Here is a 21,247-nt window from a genome sequence, read left to right on the forward strand (position 1 = left end):
GATCCTCTGATAACAAAAGTTACTAAGGCCTAAATGTTCTGCCCATCCTTTCTACAAATACAGGAAATGCCACACCTGCGAAAATCACGAGGGTAATCAGGCTTCACTCACTTTACAAACACTGACCTACATTATATAGGTCAACTACATTTACCTGACATATGATCCGTTATGTACACAAGTCAACTTTAAATAGTGCTTTGATTGAACATTCATTTCGCTGAAAGTTTTGCAGCGTTTGATCCATGGGACATGCATAGCCTACTGTTTAGGCCATTTTAGGCATTATTTTAGCTTCAAATCCTTATCAAGGCAAAAGCACAGGAAAGGTGATTAGGACTATAAAAAATGTAATCATGAGAAAAAAAAAAAAAAACACACGAAAGTAACTATTTGATACTAGTTACAACCAAATTGACAGAGGGGCGCAGTACACATTTGTGGACAAAAATGATAAACAAAATACTATATGCCAGCTCCCTGTTTTTGCATAGGCCTATGCAATTCCTATAGCGTGGATAGCTTATTAGGCCTGAGGCGGTGAGGCTATAGCGCACGACGGTCTCCAAATCCATTGTTATTGATCCTTCATAACACATTAAAACCAGATAAGAGTAGGCTACACAAGTACAATGTTCTTAGATCTTGCAGAGCTCCGCGAGCCAGTAGCCCATCACAGATCGCCCTCAACAAAATCACCCCAACTGCAGACCTTTCCCATAACTGTTGACGGTCACTACTTTCTCCTCATTCCTATAACAACTGATGTCAAACTGAAACATACGTTTAAAAGGTCTGAATTTGTGCTACCTCCATCCCTCATAGTCCATAACACGTATACAATCACTGCAGGCTTTCCCTCCTTGTCTTCAAATGACGCAAGTTTATCAAATGTATCTCTCCGTCCTCAAATAAAGTTAAGCGCTTGAGGGATAGACGTACAGGGCAAGGCGGTCTGGGGCGGGGATAACTAGGCCAGACAGCCAATCAGCGCAGGCTTCAATGGCAGTAGTGAGAGTTGTAGTGCAGACATGACATCCAATGACACCTCGGCTGTTGATTAGACCAGAGGCTGTTTCACTGCAATTAAATCATCTCCGGAGAAGATCGAGAGAGAAGAGCAACTGACAACCCAATCAAATACCAGTAGATTTTAGACTTTTGAGGGGTCTCTGGATGGGGGTCGCACGACTTTAGAGAGCGGGTTGAGAGAGTAGACTAACAAAACTTCGGTTGTGATAAAACATTGGTTTTGCGTAAATGTTATCATGGCGCTGGACTGCTCCTCTTTCTCCATCAAGGACATCCTCACCCGCGGACGTGACGCGCGAGATAACATTCCAACTTCACGGAATCTGACAGAACTCTGCACGTTAAAGCTGGCCTCCATCAACCAGGACCGGCAAACCGAGAGCAGGGATGGGAGCTTGAGGGGCCCCGGTTCATCCACTTCGGATTGCAGTGACGAGCATAAAGGGGATGAGATGGAGATTAAACACATCCGCCAAGGAAGTATTATTTCCTCTCCTGGTTTGGGAGACACCAGGAACCCTATGTTCGAGTTCGGTAGTGAAGAGTCCACTGTGGAGGAGGCGGAACACATGGCATGCAAAAAAGGTACTTCGCCCTCTGACTGTCTATAATATTATTTATATCGACCATGAATCTAAATGCAATTATAAACTGGGTGGTTCGAGCCCTGAATGCGGATTGGCTGAAAGCCGTATTCCACGGTTGTGACAAAACATGACTTTGTACTGTTCCAATTGTGTTGGTAAGCAGTCTATAATAGCAATACGTCACCTCGGGGGTTTGTGGTATATGGCCAATATATATATAGGCCTAAGAGTACAATTATAACCCTACTTACTGGCTTTGAACTTGTAGCCTAATTTATTGAGTAATAAACATAAATGTAAGTACTTGCAGTCATCTTCACTTGAAGGACATTTTGTGGAAACACGCGGTGTCCTGGAGAGATAAAGACTGACTAGCCTACGTTGTTGCTATTTAAAAAATAAAGAGGTCGACTGTTTGCCAAATAACCACAATATCTTTTACTTTTCTCTTTCTTCCAATACAGACATAAACAACAAACAACCAAGTATCTATCAGGACAAACAGAGGAAGAAAGAGGTGAATGAGAGGGAGAGTAGTTACAGCACCGTGGGCCAATCCATATCTGGTAACAAGAAGCGCTCCCGTGCGGCCTTCACCCACGCGCAGGTCTACGAGCTAGAGCGTCGGTTTAATTCGCAGCGCTACCTGTCCGGTCCCGAACGGGCGAACTTGGCGGGCGCCTTGAAGCTCACGGAAACCCAGGTGAAAATCTGGTTCCAGAACCGGAGATATAAGACCAAACGGCGGCAGATGGCGGCCGAAATTGCCGCTTGTAGCTCCTCTACACCAGCCACACTGGCTAAGAAAGTGGCGGTGAAGATCCTGGTTCGAGACGATCAGAGACAGTACCGAGGGGACGAGCTGCATCGTCCGCCTGCTCTGCCACTATATACGGCCTACCAATATGGATACAACCCCTACATGTACTGCTTCCAGACAGGAATCTCTAGCAATGCGCTTTGTGGGGAGATGCATTGACACAATGGTGTATCTACAATTCCTCATGGCATTCATTAACTTTATGGACTTACTAAAAGATGAAAAGGGCACTGGATAACCAGACGACATTTCTACATGCGTCTATGTGTAGCTAAATACTTTCTTTATTCTCTATTGGAGAGTGAGGTCATTTCAAAGCACAGGGAGCTTTTTGATACTGTATACCTGCAATGCAAATGGGCCTATAGACATTACACTGACAACATTGATGGATACAGCAAGATGTAGTAGCCTAGATAACAATATTGGAATTATTACGCAGGAATGTGCATCGAGTTTAATTGTATAGCCAACTAATAACTAAATAAAGCTTAAAACTAGTTGGGAGTCATCATTATCCTAATGACATTGTTAACACACACACAAAGTTGATTAATCATTATAAAACAGGAAAGGGGTACATTCAACTGTGTCTTCCACATTTAACCTAACCCCTCTAAATCAGAGAGGTGCGGGGGCTGCCATAATCGACATCTACGACGCCCGGGGAACAGTAGGTTAACTGCCTTGCTCAGAGGTAGAAGGACAGATGTTCTACCTTGTCAGCTCAGGGATTCGATCAAGCAACCTTTCGTTACTGGCCCAACGATATAACCACTAGGCTACATGAGGAATATAGGTTACTTTAGGATTACGAAACAATGTAGGCTAATATCAAGTGCTAAATCGAAATAAACACAATTTCAATGTCTAACATTTTCATACCCTTTGATAGACTTCTCGATCTAAGCCTTGAACTTAATAGGTCTAATAACTTTTCACATTAGTCGATCACATATATGCAATAGATTCGTTAAAACATTGATACAACACAAATACAATTGAAATACTTAGGACAAAATAAGGATTGTTATTCTCCAAATTAAGCCAACATCCATCTTCATTAAATTATTAAATTCGTAAGAGGAAAAAACAAATATATGGATTTCAAAATATTGTGGGATTTTTTCCAAACATTCTTAAGGATTGATAACGAATTTCATCATGGCAGACACAATATAAGTACCAATAATATCTGCATTGTTTCTGCATTTAGCTGCCTGTTAGAAGTTGAACCCACAATATGTGGACAGAAAACTTACACAACATGACGATGCAAAAGACGTTGCACCAAAGAGGACGTAATGCGTTTGAACATGGTTATTATTAGCCCATGGTCGAGCTCTTGAAGACTACAAGTAACTCAATTGAATCACCGACATTCTAAAATCTAAACATTCTATGTTTAAAAACAACCCAATTTTAAGATTGAATATGAGGCTTAGAATGTAAAGGTATCAAATCAAATCACATGTTATTTGTCACATGCTTCGTAGACAACAGGTGTAGACTCTTTTTATTTTATTTTATTTATTTAACCTTTATTTAACTAGGCAAGTCAGTTAAGAACAAATTCTTATTTACAATGACCGCCTACCAAAAGGCAAAAGGCCTCCTGCGGGGCTGAGGGCTAGGATCAAAAAATATATATAGGGCAAAACACACATCACGACAAGAGAGACAACACAACATAAAGAGAGACCTAGACAACAACATAGCAAGGCAGCAACACATGACAACAGCATGGTAACAACACAACATGACAACATGGTAGCAGCACAAAACATAATAAACATTATTGGGCACAGACAACAAAATATTTTACCTTTATTTAACAAGGCAAGTCAGTTAAGAACAAATTCTTCTTTTCAATAACGACCTAGGAACGGTGTTCCTGAATCTTGTTCAGGGGAAGAACGACCGATTTTTACCTTGTCAGGTCAAGGACTCGATTTTGCAACCTTTTGGTTACTAGTCCAACTCTGCTACATCACGCAACGCAGCCACAACTGTCAGTAAGTGTCCGTTATTGAGTCTTTGAATGAAGAGATTGAGATAAAACTGTTTGTATTTTTCTTGAGTGTTTGTGCACTGACTAAGAGTGAAATGCTTACTTTGAATCCAAAGTTTTTTATTTATTTTACTAGGCAAGTCAGTTAAGAACAAATTCTTATTTTCATTGACGGCCTAGAAACAGTGGGTTAACTGCCTGTTCAGGGATTTCTACCTTGTCAGCTCCGGGGTTTGAACTTGCAACCTTCCGGTTACAAGTCCAACGCTCGAACCACTAGGCTACCCTGCCGCCCCCAGTTAAATAAGAAATAAAAAAATAAAATACAAAATTGAAATAGTGACACGAAGAATAAATACGCAGTGAATAACGAATAAAAATAACGAGTAAAAATAACATGACTAGCCTTTATATAGGGGGTAGAAAATAACATGGCTATATACAGGGAGTACCAATACGGAGTCAATGTGCAGGGTGCAATGTAATTGAGGCAGCTATGTACTGTACATATAGGTAGGGGTAAAGTGACGAGGCAACATGATAGATAATAGACAGTAGCAGCAACTTATGTGGTGAGTGTGGAAATAAAAATAAATATATAAAATATATATTCATATATATTAAATATATTTAATACAACAGGATGTCCCTTAGCTGTGTGTGTGTGTGTGTGTGTGTGTGTGTGTGTGTGTGTGTGTGTGTGTGTGTGTGTGTGTGTGTGTGTGTGTGTGTGTGTGTGTGTGTGTGTGTGTGTGTGGCGTCAGTGTGCATGTTATGTGTGTTTCGGCGTATGTTATCATATAGGAGGATAGGCTAGTTTGGCTAGTTTATATTTATTACATTTTCATTTTTGACACTTTCACGCTTTCAAAATGTTGAGCCAAAAATCACAATGAATCTAACTAAATATGTGCTGCTGACACGGCCCTGATTTGTTTTGTGGTTAAAGTGTGCAAATGTCCCCTACCTTCTCCACAGGGTTTTAAGTGATTTTCCAAAAAGATCTCGGATAGTATTGTCATTAAGGACCATAAATAGTGACCGTAGTTGAATGGTAGGCCTAAATCAACATCATATTAATAGTAGACCTGTAATTCATATAGGCTAATCATACATTTCCCTATTGATAATACAGGTATAACAAACCAATCGTAATACAATCATAATCATTTTCATTGAAATACATATTAAAAAGTACAATTTAAGTTACTCATTTAAACTTTAATCCTGACCTCATAAACCTGGATGAAAGTGTATAATCAAAAACGTGTAATGTTCACAAAATACAAACATGTGTACACGACTTGCAAATGTGTAGTGTATGGCTGCCTACACACATAATAAAAACACGTGATGTACACAAAATAAAAAATAGTGTGTTCCCCACGAATTAAAAAGTGCACTACAGAAAGGTATACCTAAAACGTGTACAGTGCTTTCAGAAAGTATTCACAACCCTTGACTTTTTTCACATTTTCAAATAAAACACTAACATAACTTAATTATGTAAGTATTCAACCCCCTGAGTCAACACTTTAGAATCACCTTTGGCAGCGATTACACCTTAGTGTCTTTCTGAGTGTCTTGGAGCTTTCCACACCTGGATTGTACAATGTTTGCACATTATTATTACAATTCTTCAAGCTCTGTCAAGTTGTTTGTTGATCATTGCTAGACGGCCATTTTCAAGTCATGCTATAGATTTTCAAGCCGATTTAAGTCAAAACTGTAACTAGGTTATTGTCCTGCTGAAAGGTCAATTTGTCTCCCAGTGTTTGTTAGAAATCAGACTGAATCAGGTTTTCCTATAGGATTTTGCCTGTGCTTAGCTCTATTCCGTTTCTATTTATCCTGAAAAAGTCCTTGCCGATGACAAGCATATCCATAACATGATGCAGCCACCACCATGCTTGAAAAAATGAAGAGTGATATTCAGTGATGTGTTGGATTTGCTTCAAAATTAACGCTTTGTTTTCAGGACATAAAGTTAATTTCTTTGCCACATCTTTTTCAGTTTTACTTTAGTGCTTTATTGCAAACAAGATGCATGTTTTGTAATATTTGTATTCTGTACAGGCTTCTTATTTTCACTCTGTCATTTAGGTTAGTATTGTGTAACTAATGTAACTACAATGTTATTGAGAAATCCTCAGTTCTCTCCTATCACAGCGATTAAACTCTGTAACTGTTTTAAATTCACCATTGGCCTCATGGGGAAATCCATGAGCATTGTCCTTCCTCTCCGGCAACTGAGTTTGGAAGGACGCCTGTATCTTTGTAGTGACTGGGTGTATTGATACACCATCCACAGTGCAATTAATAACTTCACCGTGCTCAAAGGGATATTCAATGTCTGCTTTTTTTTTTACCCATCTACAAATAGGTGCCCTTCTTGAAAGGTATTGGAAAACCTCCCTGCCCTTTGTGGTTGAATCTATGTTTGAAGTTCACTGCTAGACTGATAGAAGAGAGATGAAGTAGTTATAAATAAAACATGTTAAACACTGTTATTGCAGACAGAGTGAGTCCATGCAATGTATTATGTGACTTGCTAACATTTCAGATGGACATTTTTTTATAAATGCTTTAATGCAAAATGTCTAAAAGCATAATTCCGCGTATATGTTACTGAGCAGTGTGTAGGCTATTGACACAACATCTCATTTTCATCCATTTTAAATTCAGGCTAAAACACAACAAATGTATTAAAAGTCAGTAAAGTCTAGGGGTGTAAATACTTTCTGGTGGCACTGTATCTATTCCACTAAATTAACATAAAATGTATATCTTACTCTGTGGAGTTTTGTCTGCTGTGTTTGTAGCCTAGCTTGTTAACTCTTGTTCTGAATCCTCTGTCTCTTCAGATGCATGAGTTCAGGTCAAAAATAATAACAAAAAATGATCCGAAAGTGTAGACTTCACTGACTTGTGTTGATACTTGATCATTTTGGGTGTTGGGGCTATATTATGGGGTGCTGTTAAATTTTACAAATGGCACCCCATACCATATACTCTTATATACACCGAGCTTACAAAACATTAAGAACACCTTGACACAAACCGGTGCACCTGACACCTTCTACCATACCGCCCGTTCAAAGGCACTTCAATATTTTGTCTTTCCTATTCACCCTCTGAAGGGCACACATACACGATCCATGTCTTAATTGTCTCAAGACTTGAAAATCTTTCTTCAACCTGTCTCCTCCCCTTCATCTACACTGATTGAAGTGGATTTAACAAGTTACTTCAATAATAGATTCATAGCTTTCACCTGGATTCACCTGGTCAGTCTATGTCATGGAAAGAGCAGGAGTCCTTAATGTTTTGTACACTCAGTATATTACAGGTATGAATGTGTGTTTACTGCTGTTGTAAATTCCCTGCTCTAGGCCCAGCTGCATGAGTCAGATAGCTTCAATAGAGCGTGTCGGTGTTGCACCACACAGCCCTGCTGCTCAGGACAGATCCACATTAATCATGCTATGCTGAAAAGACTGTACAGACTAAACCCTCATCTCACTGTAATAGACCCTGCTGAGCAACCTGAACTCAGTGTTAGACGTGACATAGTAAAGGTCGATCCAGGACGCTGCAATTAGTAGGATATGTTACCTTTTGTATGGTATGTATTCGTTTGTGGATGTCCATCATCCATTTCATATAATATGTTACAAATTACAATTCATATGATAAATTACAAATTGCAATTCATACAATATGTTACAAATTTGTAAAACATATGCTATGAATTCCAAATTGTTGTGACTAAAGTTAGCTAGGTGGCTAACGTTAGATAGGCTAGGGGTTAGAGTTAGGGGTTAAGCTTTGGGTTAAGGTTGGGATTAGGAGTTAGGTTAAAGTGTTAAGGTTAGGGTTAGGGGAAGGGTTAGCTAACATCTTAAGTAGTTGAAAGTAGCAAAAAAGTTGTAAATAGTTGCAAAATTGCTAATTAGCTAAAATGCAAAGGTTGTCCATGATGAGATTCAAAGATGCCCAACCTCTGGGTTGCTAGATGTTTATGTTATATGCCTACCCCCCCCCCCCAACCAACCAACCAACCAACCAACCAACCACCCTACTCTCGTTTTTGCCTTAAGTAATCTTCTGTGTTATTTTGCATTTTGTTCCACTGTTCCGAATAGCTAAGTAAAATTTTGAACCAGTTCAAACCCCCAAAAGTACTGTTTTATATTGTTCCTTTCTGTTCATTTTTCAACCTGTGAAATCAACAGTTTTTACATTTAGCTCATTAAATGACTTCACCAATCAGTGCAGATAGAGCAGGCATGCTAGTTATTGACACGTGCGGTGGAAAGACAAGTGTAGACTATGGTGCCACGATGCAACTGAAATTGTGCGGGTGGGGGGATGTTGTGAAGGAGGCTTGAAGCACTGGGCATCTTGTTATGACATGCATTATATGAATTAGGTCCACAGAATTATACTAGGGAGGAGTGGCTTCTATGGAGGAACTTTGAATGTCCTTTGAGCTAGCTAGCTAACAAGCTTGTGTGTGCAGAGCGGCACCAGAACTTTACACACGTCTCACATGGAATGTGATAACGTGACAACTAGGCCTATAGTATCCTTAACTTGCATTGAACACACTAATCCATTCTCTAGCTAATTAAACATCTTTCTCCCTTTCTTCTGAATCAAGCTTGTAACGTTAGTACAGTAGCCTATGCTTCGGATGGGGAGGGGCAGGTAGCACACACAGGCAAAGATTTAGTACAGTATGGATCACTTTCTTCCCAAGTTCCGTTTCTGTTCCTGGTCTTACGCAACCATACTAAACGTAACACATCACTAATTTGAGTGTCCCGGATTTACATTTACTATGCTATGTCTAGTCTATGAGACCAGGCTGTGTCGAGGGGTTAGCTACTGCAGTTGAACTAAATAGAAATATGTATGTTGGATGGAGTTAAGTGGCAAATGGGATATAGAACATGGAATGAGGAATGCTCAAAGCGACATTAGGCCTACTTTAAGATGGGACTTTGTAATGTTGTGTGCATTCTACATAGTCAAATAATAATGAGTGCATTCTCTGTAGGCTAAATTATTGTGGTTTCAATGCACATCTAGAGGTCTGCTTTTAAAAAAAGCACAGATGCGATTTCCTGAGTTGGCAGTTACCCAGGTAAGTCAGGTTGTAGAGTGCTTCTCACGCCTCATGCTATGTCTGCTAATTGACATGAAAAATGATTCACTTCTCTCTTAACTGATGCGTGGGGAGAGTTTGGGCAGAAAATGGCTGCCGTGGCATCCCTTAGGTAGGTGAAACCTCAGTACTGTTGGATAAGGTGAGTTTTTCTCCCTAACAACATAAATCAAGTATTCATCTCTACTTGAAGTATTCCAATGCATTATCGGTAGTAGTTGTATTGCAGCTGTAGTGAAAATCTCAATCACCCTGTCTGCCTACCTACATGCTACACACCCACTAGGCCTCCAACCTGTTTGTAAGACAGAGTCACTCTCACCTTGGGCACGACACTGGCAGCTGCCCAAGCCTCATTCATCTCTTTCAGATCAGATTTACCACTCTAAGCTATCACGTGTAGCTGGTATTGTACATACATGGTTCTGGGGAGGAGAGACAACACCTTGTGATTAATGGACCATCATCAAGTGACATCTATTGACATTTACAGGGTGGTTACATTCATGTGACAACAGAACACTTGGGTGATTAGAGTTATCATCACATCATTACATAATTGACAGCATGGTCATGGTCCCAAATCCCAACTGAAGACCATGATTAGTTTATTACTGAAACAGGTGTGTTAGTGCTGGTTGGACATTGGATCAAAAGCCTGCATATCTAGACCCTTCAGCCTCTTTTGGTAGTGGTTAGGTGAGAGAAGGCCTGGGTCAGCAAGCTAACGTCTGTGTTTATCTATACATATATAATACACAAGTATGTAAACATTCAGTCTGAGAGCGAGAGCCAAGTATCGCCTTCACGCTTCCCTGCTGTTTGACGTGAAGAGGCTCGTAAAACAGATAGAGAGTGAGTGAGAGAGAGAAAGAGACGACCCACTAGGCACACAGTGGTTGAATCAACTTCGTTTCCACTTCATTTCAATTCAATTAAGTTGAACCAACGTGGAATAGACGTTGATTTGATGTCTGTGCCCAGTGGAGTGATAGAGATGAGTGGGAGAAAGGTGAGTAGAGAAATAGAGAGGATGGGGGGTGTAGCGAGAGGGAGGGCAGAGACAGACTGACAGAGGGGGGAAAAACTCAGTGAGAAGAAAGCGTGTTTGGAGAATAGACTGGATTTGTTTTAGTGTGAAAATGGGACTAAAAACAAAGTCAATGTTGGGGAGAGATTTCTACCTGTTTTAACACCACGTCGGGACAGGCAATGTACCTGTACTTAACAGAATTAATGAATGAATTGCTAGATTTTTCATCTGTATTGGAAACACTAATCCTTTGTCGTTTTAGGAGTTTGCTACAGTAGCTCAGCTCTCAGCAGGGTGGAATGTACTGAGGGTGAGACATAGATACAATGAAACACTCACCCAGTCAGCACACACACATGCATACACGCACGCGCACATACAGAGGTGTCATGCACATTGGAAATGTATTACATTTTTCGTGGTTGTTGTTGTTGTCTCTCTGTAATACTACTGGCCACCTAGCAATTTTAGGAAGATTGGCTTCAGCTAGCCTGGATAGTTTCCCAGTCTCAACCAGAGAGGAAGACACATTTTAGGCTATTTTGGAGAATTGGCAAGGCATGCAAGACAAGAAATTGCTAGATACAGATTATTAAGACATAGGGGTATGTTTCAATCTGCCTGCACCCTCTCGAGCTGGCTTGCCTACTCTTTCTCTTCGTTAATGATGAGAGTGTGTGTTCAGTCTTCGGTCTGTTGTGTGTAGATTGCCAGCCAAGAAATTGCGAGATACAGCTTTTGATTGACAATAGATAGGCCTCGTGCACAGTTCTGATGGTCTGCGTGGCATCCGACCTGCCTATACTGTGCCCCTCCCCACTCTCTCCATCCCTTGCTAGCTCACTATGGAAATGGCTGTTTAAACAGTAAGATTTCTTTTCAATTTGTGACATCCCTACTCTCAATCAAGTTAGCAAGCTTGTCTAGCTACACTGAACAAGAATAGAAACACAACATGTAAAGTGTTGTTCCCATATTTCATGAGCTGAAATAAAATGTTGGCATATCAAGAAGCTGATTTAACAGCATGATTATTACACAGGTGCACCTTGTGCTGGGGCCAATAAAAGGCAATTTTAAAATGTGCAGTTTTAGCATGCTGACTGCAGGAATGCCCACAAGAGCTTTTGCATGCTAATTTAATGTTAATTTTAATGTTAATTTGTCTACCATAAGCTGCCTCCAACATAATTTTAGAAAATTTGGCAATACATCCAACCGGCCTCACAACCTCAGACCACGTTTAACCACGCCAGCCCAGGACCTCCACATCTGTCTTCTTCAACTGTGGGATCGTCTGAGGGGGTTGGGGGGATGCTGAGGAGGATTTCTGTCTGTAATAAAACCCTTTTGTGGATAAAAACTAATTCTGATTGGTTGGGCCTGGCTATGCCTTCCCAGGCCCACCCATGGCTGCACCCCTACCCAGTCATGTGAAATCCATAGATTAGGGCCTAATTTATTTATTTTAATTGACTGATTTCCTTACATGAACTGTTACTCAGTAAAATCTTTGAAATTGTTGCATGTTGCATTTAGGCTGACAAGCCTGCTGGCAAGGTTGGTAGACTTTAGAAACGCAAGCAATCACTAAATGTACTGAATAAAAGTCAGTTCAATCTTTTACCCAGATTTTAGCAGAGATGCATAGAAGCATATTTAGTTTCTATTAAAAAAGAACCACCAGTCAGGAGGATACAGACAGCTCAAGAGGTATGCTTAGATATGCAGAAAAATATACATGTTTTATATAGAATTAAGATGAATGATTATGGCTCTAGATGGCAGGAAAAATCTGTTTCAGATGTTTGAAAAATGAAAATGTTTTCAATTTACAACCTCCCAGCCATCCTCACGTACTTTGTGCTCCCTTAGGTTTTTGGAGTGTATGATGCCACTGCACATACACAAACACACAGACACACACACCGTCTGCAGTCTCTGCTACACTACAACGCTTTGTAAGAGCTAGGCTCAGAGATCTCACACTGTTCACAATCTGTCTTATATCTCCCTCACTAACTTTAAGCATCAGCTGTCTGAGTAGCTTATCAATCATTGCACCTGTACACAACCCATCTGAAAATAGCCCACTCAACTACCTCATCCCCATATTGTTATTTATTTTTTTGCTCCTTTGCACCCTGGTATCTCTACTTGCACATTCATCATCTGCACATCTATCACTCCAGTGTTCAATTGCTAAATTGTCATTATTTCACCACTATGGCCAATTTATTGCCTTACTGCCCTAATCTTACTACATTTGCACACACTGTACATATATTTTTCTATTGTGTTATTGATTGTACGTTTGTTTATTCCATGTGCAACTCTGTGTTGTTTGTGTTACACTGCTTTGCTTTATCTTGGCCAGGTTGCAGTTGTAAATGAGAACTTGTTTTCAACTGGTCTACCTGGTTAAATAAAGGTGAAATAAAAAAACAACTATACAACAACTGTAAGCACTGACTGTCAAAGGATATTTCCATTACAAACCTCCCACAGATGCTGGGTGAGGATGGAACAACATCAATCTATCCAACGAGATTTAACTAGGCCTACTGAAGGTGGAGTGTGTGTGTTTAAAGGTGAAAAGGGTGAAGGGGGGAATGTGTTTGTGTGTTTAAAGGTGGAAAGGGTGGTGGGGGGGGGGGGGTGTTTAAAGGTGAAAGGGTGGGGTGGGTGTAGTGTGTGTGTTTAAAGGTGAAAAGGGTGGGGTGGGTGGAGTGTGTGTGTTTAAAGGTGAAAAGGGTGGAGGGGGGAATGTGTTTGTGTGTTTAAAGGTGAAATGGGTGGGGGGAAGTGTGTGTGTTTAAAGGTGAAAGGGGGGGGGGGTGTTTAAAGGTGAAAGGGTGGGGTGGGGGGAGTGTGTGTAAGTGTGTGTGCAGGCGTTAATGTGTTGTCCCAGGGCAGACTTGGGTCAGGACTCAGGAAGTAGATGGGTCATGGTTAATACCTCTGTTTAAAAGACAGAGCTGCTTCCCCGGACGCTGTCTCCCCAGCCGCATTAGTGCTTCACACACACATGCACACATAGACACACACACAGACACACACGGCCAATATTCGCACTCAGAGGACTGCTCTGCTGTGTTCCAGAAACTATTAGCTGATAGCATCGCAGCATGTAGGAATGTAAACATTTACAGTAAAACCATAAGAGATCTCCTCCCCTCTGGGTGTGTTGTATCCATCACAGACAACCACATTTTCCCCCAAAGACGAGGGTTTTCTCTCATATTTCACATAAAAATGGATGGTTCATTGAATGATTGCTCATGATACATGATTTCCTCTTATATTACATTGGTGTCGGTTGTGGGATTTTATTATATGCTGTTAAGTAACAATAATCATCTTTTAGATTTTACCTAGGAAAATTGACTGTACTTCATACAGAAATAATTTTTTGCCCCAGGAACATTTCCCTAAATACGGCTTTGATTGAATTCTCCCTTGACCTTTCTGAAATGTTTGCAGTCTCTCTTAACTTAACTTGTTTTGATTTCATGTCATTCTGAAGTTCGAAAATTCACATTTCTTCCTCTCTCCCTCTTTCCCTCTCTCTCCCTCTTTCTCTCTCTCTCTCTCTCTCTATCTCTCTCTCTCTCTCTCTCTCTCTCTCTCTCTCTCTCTCTCTCTCTCTCTGTGTGTTCTAAAGCATTGGGAGGGGTCATAGTGAGGATTAGTAAAGGCAGTCTGATAGATGAGACCACCCAGGGGAAGGAGAAATCAGGGTTATTTATGATCACTAGAAGGACTATAGTGTTTGAGTGGAGTCCATTAGATTATGAGGAAGTAAGTTTCTTCAGATAGATAGACACTAGACAAGATGCACTAGACTGGACAGACAAACTTTCCTGAGTCTGATAACAACGCTAACAACAACCCCTTGTCGCAGATCTAAATAAGCCCGAGTTGTGCAGTTGATCTTGGTTCAAAACCCAGTGGTATTTTATCAAAGTAGAAACCTCTAAAACCAAGCTTCAACCTGGACCTTCCTCCTGCCCTCACATCTATGTTATCTAATATTTCTAATATTATCTATTTATTTGTTTACTGACACTATGTGTTGTTTATTTGTGGTAAAAATAGGGGCAACATGCGTAAATATGGCACTTTGCTTGGACATACAAATAAATATTTATCAACTCAACTTAAAAAGAAACTCCTGGCTACACTTATCAAATCCATGTCCTTCAGGAGAGATACTCTCACAGAAACATCTACAGCATGTTCCCTTGTCTTGGACATGCTATGTGTGGGTGGGGGGGGGGGGGGGGGGGGGGGTCAGGATCAGGAGTAGCTTTTCAAGGAACGTGTGTCCGGGGGGCGGTGTGTGTTTGTGTGTGTGTGTGTGTGTGTTTGTGTGTGTGTGTGTGTCACCGGCCCCCTCCACAGGTGTGAGCTGTGAATGACACTGACCCGAAACTTGGGTTCCCAAAACAGAGGCTCACACTATGACTCAGGGGAGTGTGTGTGTTCTTTCGTATACTACATATACAAAAGTATGTGGACACACCTTCAAATGAGTGGACTCGGATATTTAGCCAGCTGCCTTTTGGCAGGGCAGGCCAGGCCAAGCCAGGGTGAATATTTGTGAAGCCTCCTGTCCATAGAAGGCCAGCTAAGTGGATGATATCCTCCAACCTGCTACATCGCCTCCGACCGCTCCCACACACTCTCTCTCTCTCTAACACACACTCCCTCAGCCCAGAGCTTTGACCAGAGGAATGTAGATGTTTTAATTAGTGGTGATAAGCAGAGACAAGTAGAGCATTGAGAAGCTCTGACACAGAGCAACATCCACTATCACAAACCGATAACAACCACACTCACTCAGAAACTACTTACCACCTCTCTTCCTCTACTCACCCTGTCTGCCTAGTCCTCCCAACTCAGGCTTTACCCAGCAAACTTAACCCATTGGCCCAATGTTGGTATTTGGTGGGCAAGGTGGGCATGGGCTAGCCCACATCAAGCCCACACCAGACCGACACGGGCTAGCCCACATCAAGCCCACACCAGACCGACACGGGCTAGCCCACATCAAGCCCACACCAGACCGACACGGGCTAGCCCACACCAAACCCACACCAGACCGACACGGGCTAGCCCACACCAAGCCCACACCAGACCGACACGGGCTAGCCCACATCAAGCCCACACCAGACCGACACGGGCTAGCCCACATCAAGCCCACACCAGACCGACACGGGCTAGCCCACATCAAGCCCACACCAGACCGACACGGGCTAGCCCACACCAAACCCACACCAGACCGACACGGGCTAGCCCACACCAAGCCCACACCAGACCGACACGGGCTAGCCCACACCAAGCCCACACCAGACCGACACGGGCTAGCCCACACCAAACCCAATACAGGGTAGCCGACACAGTTTCTCTTGTAAAAATTATATGTATGATAGTAACAACTTGTTGGTTGTATTTCTGATACACTGTATCTCTTTCCCTAAATACCTTTAAGGCTTGAAAATTATGGAATTTATGCATTGAATTAAATAAATTATAAATAAATACATTCCTATTAAATAGCAAAGGCGTATCGGCCCAATGTGGGCAGCCTACATGGGACCAATATTTTATGCCAATGTGGACATGTTTACTGGGTACTTACTGTCTCTCACGAGCCTGGTTAACTGGTTAACAGGTCAGACTCCAAACCACTCTCTTCTTCTGTTCTCACAGCCCTCTCCACTCCTTCCCTCCTTCTACTCCTCCACCGAGTGACTGTGGTCAGGTTACACACATACAGTACAGAGTGTCCGACAGGTCAAGGTCTGGGCAAGTGTGTGTGCGTGTGAGAGAGCTCACGGGGGTTAGAACCGCCTGAGACCTTGTCCGACCTTGAACTGAAATTGTCTCTCTAAGGAGGTCTAGTCACGTAGAAGGTACTCACACGTGCGTGCCCACACACACATATGCACACAGGCATGCACACAACACACACACACTAGTCACATAGTGAGCTGCAGAGCGAGACGGGAGGTTACTAAGTGTTCCTCTGTAAGACTTTCTGCAGGAGAGGAGTTGAGCAGATGAAGCTGCTATTGTTCATTTTAGGACATGGAGTGATAACAGCTAGGTCACCGTTCTGACATGAGACTGTGATAGCTTGTTTAGTGCAAAAGACTGTCCAAGATATTCTACGTGTGAGAGCATCAACTACTGTACGCCACCAACAACTCCTCACTGCTCCAAAGTAGCTACATGTGACAGGGACTTAGTGAAGAGGAGTAAAAACACGCTCCAAAAACCTCATAGCGTGCTCACAGACACACTCATTGTGTCAATGTGTGTTCACCAAAGTTACTGTGGGATTTATCTCCAAACGTATCTTATTTTTATTTTTTTACCCCCTTTTCTCCCCAATTACGTGATATCCAATTGCAAACTTGTCTCATCGCTGCAACTCTGGTGGTGTTGAGAGCCGTTTCTAAACAGGCAATAAAGGGGGATTATAAAGAGACAAAACATTGGAGACGTACAGACTTAGAGGTCTGAACCATCTTCATACGCCAACAGGAGACCATGTGCTGGCCAAGACATAGCTTATCATTAGCAGAGGCACGGTCAAGTCCCTGTTTTCATTTACATTTCAACAACAGCTGGCTAAATGTGTATTATGTGTAAGTCTTTGTGCAGGTTGCAACTCCCCACTGTGCTCGGGAGAGGAGAAGGTCAAGTCATGCGTCCTCCAGAACATGGGGGGGGTGGATTCTTAACACCTGCTTGCTTAACCTGGAAGCCAGCTGCACCAATGTCTCGGAGCAAACTGACAACTGAAGTCAGTCTGCAGGCGCCCGACCCGCTACAAGGAGTCTCTAGAGCGCGATGAGCCAAGTAAAGCCCCCCGGCCAAACCCTCCCCTAACCCGGACGACGCTGGGCCAATTATGCACCGCCCTATCGGACTCCCGGTCGTGACACAGCATGGGATCAAACCCCAGGCTGTAGTGACGCCTCAACACTGATATGCAGTACCTTAGACACCTGCACCACATGGGAGGCCCCAAATGTATGTTTTAACAATGCTCATGAGAACACAGAGATTATTTATGCAGTTAGAGTAACCAATGCAAAAATGTGTTGAATGTGATGGGTAAGTATTCCAAACTATTTCAAGTTAAAGTTCAAGTTCTGTAGATAAAGTCTAAAACCTAGTCATTATACATACTTTGGTCCTGGCCTTGCTGTGTTGACTAGTGCTGCAGGCAGATTGTTTGACAGGAGAGGAAGACAGAATTTCTTTTATAGTTGAAAGTACAGACGGCCTCTCTCTGTGTCCCTGACTGCACCTGCACTGTTAAAGCCAGACACACACCGTTCCGTCTTGTCCACACCTCTGACAGATCAGTGACCTTGTTTTAAGCCTGTGGCAGGGTGTGTGCATGTGTGTTCATGTCTGTGTGTGCATGTGTTGCTCACTAAAGAGCTTGTCGGAAGATTTTACGACCTTGTTTACCTTTTGAAGGAATTTTGTCACAACATCTGAGATGGAAGAATGGGTTGGAGGGGCAGACAGGGAGGGAGGGGTGTATGAAAGGGTAGAAAGAGAGAGTGGTGGACACCTGCACTCATCTGCAAGAATGCTAGTTTTCACCAGACCCTCTCCAGGCTTAACCCTTAATGCCGAGGGGAGGTATGTGTGTGAGAGCGAGCGAGAGAGCACGAGAGAGAGAGAGAGAAAGAGCGAGAGAGAGAGAAGACATGTATTGCCTGGGGACGTATAGAAGGAGGAACACTTAGCTGACTCTCACGCAGTACTTTCATCATCAAAGGCACTGCAATACAACCTACCCAATACACACACACACACACGTCCCGAAGCAACAGATGCCTTTGTGACATACAGATAGAGTACCAGTCAAAAGTTGACACACTTACTCATTCAAGGGTTTTTCTTTATTTGTACTATTTTCTACATAATAGAATAATAGTGAAGACATCAAAACTATGAAATAACACATATGGAATCATGTAGTAACCAAAACAAATGTTAAACAAATCAAAATATATTTGAGATTTGAGATTCTTCAAAGTAGCCAACCTTTGCCTTGATGACAGCTTTGCACACTCTTGGCATTCTCTCAAACAGCTTCACCTGGAATGCTTTTCCAACAGTCTTGAAGGAGTTCCCATATATGCTGAGCACTTGTTGGCTGCTTTTCCTTCACTCTGCAGTTCATCCCAAACCTACTCAATTGGGTTGAGCTCCGGTGATTGTGGAGGCCAGGTCATCTGACGCAGCACTCGATCACTCTCCTTTTTGGTCAAATAGCCCTCACACAGCCTGGAGGTGTGTTGGATCATTGTCCTGTTGAAAAACAAATAATAGTCCCATTAAGTGCAAACCAGATGGGATGGCGTATCGCTGCAGAATGCTGTGGTAAACATGCTGGTTAAGTGTGCCTTGAATTAAAAATAAATCACTGACAGCATCACCAGCAAAGCACCCCTACACCATCACACCTCCTCCTCCATTCTTCTTCCGAAGAGGAGAGGCGAAAAGGATCAGAGGACCAATATGTGGCGTGGGAAGTGTCCATGGTTCTTTTAATACGTAAACATGAACAACTGATTACAAAAAACAAGAAATGTGTGAAACCCTAAACAGCCCTATCTGGTGCAAGACACAGAGACAGGAACAATCACCCACAAACACACAGTGAAACCCAGGCTACCTAAGTATGATTCTCAATCAGAGACAACTAATGACACCTGCCTCTGATTGAGAACCATACTAGGCCGAAAAATAGAAATACCCAAATTATAGAAAACAAACATAGACTGCCCACCCAACTCACGCCCTGACCATACTAAATAAATACAAAACAAAGGAACTAAAGGTCAGAACGTGACACATGCAGAAATCATCTGATCACCTACTCTGCGTCTCACAAAGATACGGTGGTTGGAATCAAAAATCTCAAATTTGGACTCGTCAGACCAAAGGACAGATGTCCACCGGTCTAATGTCCATTGCTTGTGTTTCTTGACCCCAGTCCTTCTTCTTATTGGTGTCCTTTAGTAGTGGTTTCTTTGCAGCAATTTGACCATGAAGGTCTGATTCATGCGGTCTCCTCAGAACAGTTGCTGTTGAGATGTATTACTTGAACTCCGTGAAGCATTTATTTGGGCTGCAATTTCTGAGGCTAGTAACTCTAATGAACGTATCCCCTGCAGCAGAGGTAACTCTGGGTCTTCCTTTCCTGTGGCGGTCCTCATGAGAGCCAGTTTCATCATAGCGCTGGATGGGACTGCACTTGAAGAAACTTCAAAAGTTCTTGAAATGTTTCATATTGACTGACCTTCATGTCTTAAAGTAATGATGGACTGTCATTTCTCTTTGTGTATTTGAGCTGTTCTTGCCATAATTTGGACTTAGTCTTTTACCAAATAGGGCTATCTTCTGTATACCACCCCTACCTTGTCACAACACAACTGATTGGCTCAAATGCATTAAGAAGGAAAGAAATTCCACAAATTAAATTTTAACAAGGCACACCTGATAATTGAAATGCATTCCAGGTGACTACCTCATGAACCTGGTTGAGAGAATGCCAAGAGTGTGCAAAGCTGTCATCAAGGCAAAGGGTGGCTTTGAAGAATCTCAAATATAAAATATATATTTTTTGGTTACTACAGGAATCCATATGTGTTATTTTATAGTTTTGATGTCTTCACTATTATTCCTCAATGTAGAAAACAGTAAAATATAGACAAACCCTGGAATGAGGAGGTGTGTCCAAACTTTTGATTGGTACTGTATATACACCGATCTACACATTAAGACACACCCACCATTTCTTTGTCCATATTTGTCTTCCTCTCTGATCCTGTATTTGAAGAAGTAAACCCTCCTGTCCTTCCTTCCCTCACTCCATCTTTCCTCTTTCAGTATCACCATTAGTCTTTCCACGCTGATGCCAGCTTGCTGTGGGGTGGCAATAAATCATCTTAGCCAATGCAGGACCGTTCACAGTACCACGTACACCCCCCCACTGTACCACACACACACACACACACACACACACACACACACACACACACACACACACACACACACACACACACACACACACACACACACACACACACACACACACACACACACACACACACACACACACACACACACACACACACACACACACACACACCCTTGACTGTACCCTCCCAGTTGTAGCCCATTAGATATGGCGTGTCTCTCTAAACATTTAGATGTTATAGATTTATTGGGGAAGCCGTCTACTCACTGCAAGTCTAGCATGATGTCTTTTATTGGACGAGAAGTGTGAGGTATCCCGTTTCACAGACACACAAATGTGTATGCACGCACGCAAATACACACACAAATGCAAACACACACAGACCGAAGCACATGCACATGCATGCACACACACACACACACACTTTCTCCCATAATCTCATGATATCTTCCACAGCATAGACAAACAGTTAAGCCAGCTGTGCTCCATGCCTCGACAGCTCTATCCCATAGGGTGTGTGTGTAAGTGTGTTGTGTTGTGTGTGCTAATCCTTTTCAGCTTGTATACTTGGTGGTG

The 21,247-nt window shown here is 42.2% G+C and overlaps 1 protein-coding gene across 1 annotated transcript; it reads left to right on the forward strand.

Moving 5' to 3' along the window:
- The first annotated feature begins 1,061 nt into the window (after positions 1 to 1,061).
- On the forward strand, positions 1,062 to 2,939 carry LOC109899139 (homeobox protein koza). The gene is made up of 2 exons (XM_020494193.2): positions 1,062 to 1,617; positions 2,084 to 2,939. The coding sequence occupies exons 1-2, from the start codon at positions 1,269 to 1,271 to the stop codon at positions 2,596 to 2,598; spliced, it is 864 nt and encodes a 287-aa protein (XP_020349782.1). The 5' UTR covers positions 1,062 to 1,268; the 3' UTR covers positions 2,599 to 2,939.
- The last annotated feature ends 18,308 nt before the right edge of the window (positions 2,940 to 21,247 follow it).

The sequence above is a fragment of the Oncorhynchus kisutch genome, linkage group LG11, assembly GCF_002021735.2.
Source record: "Oncorhynchus kisutch isolate 150728-3 linkage group LG11, Okis_V2, whole genome shotgun sequence".
Classification (NCBI taxonomy): Eukaryota; Metazoa; Chordata; class Actinopteri; order Salmoniformes; family Salmonidae; genus Oncorhynchus; species Oncorhynchus kisutch.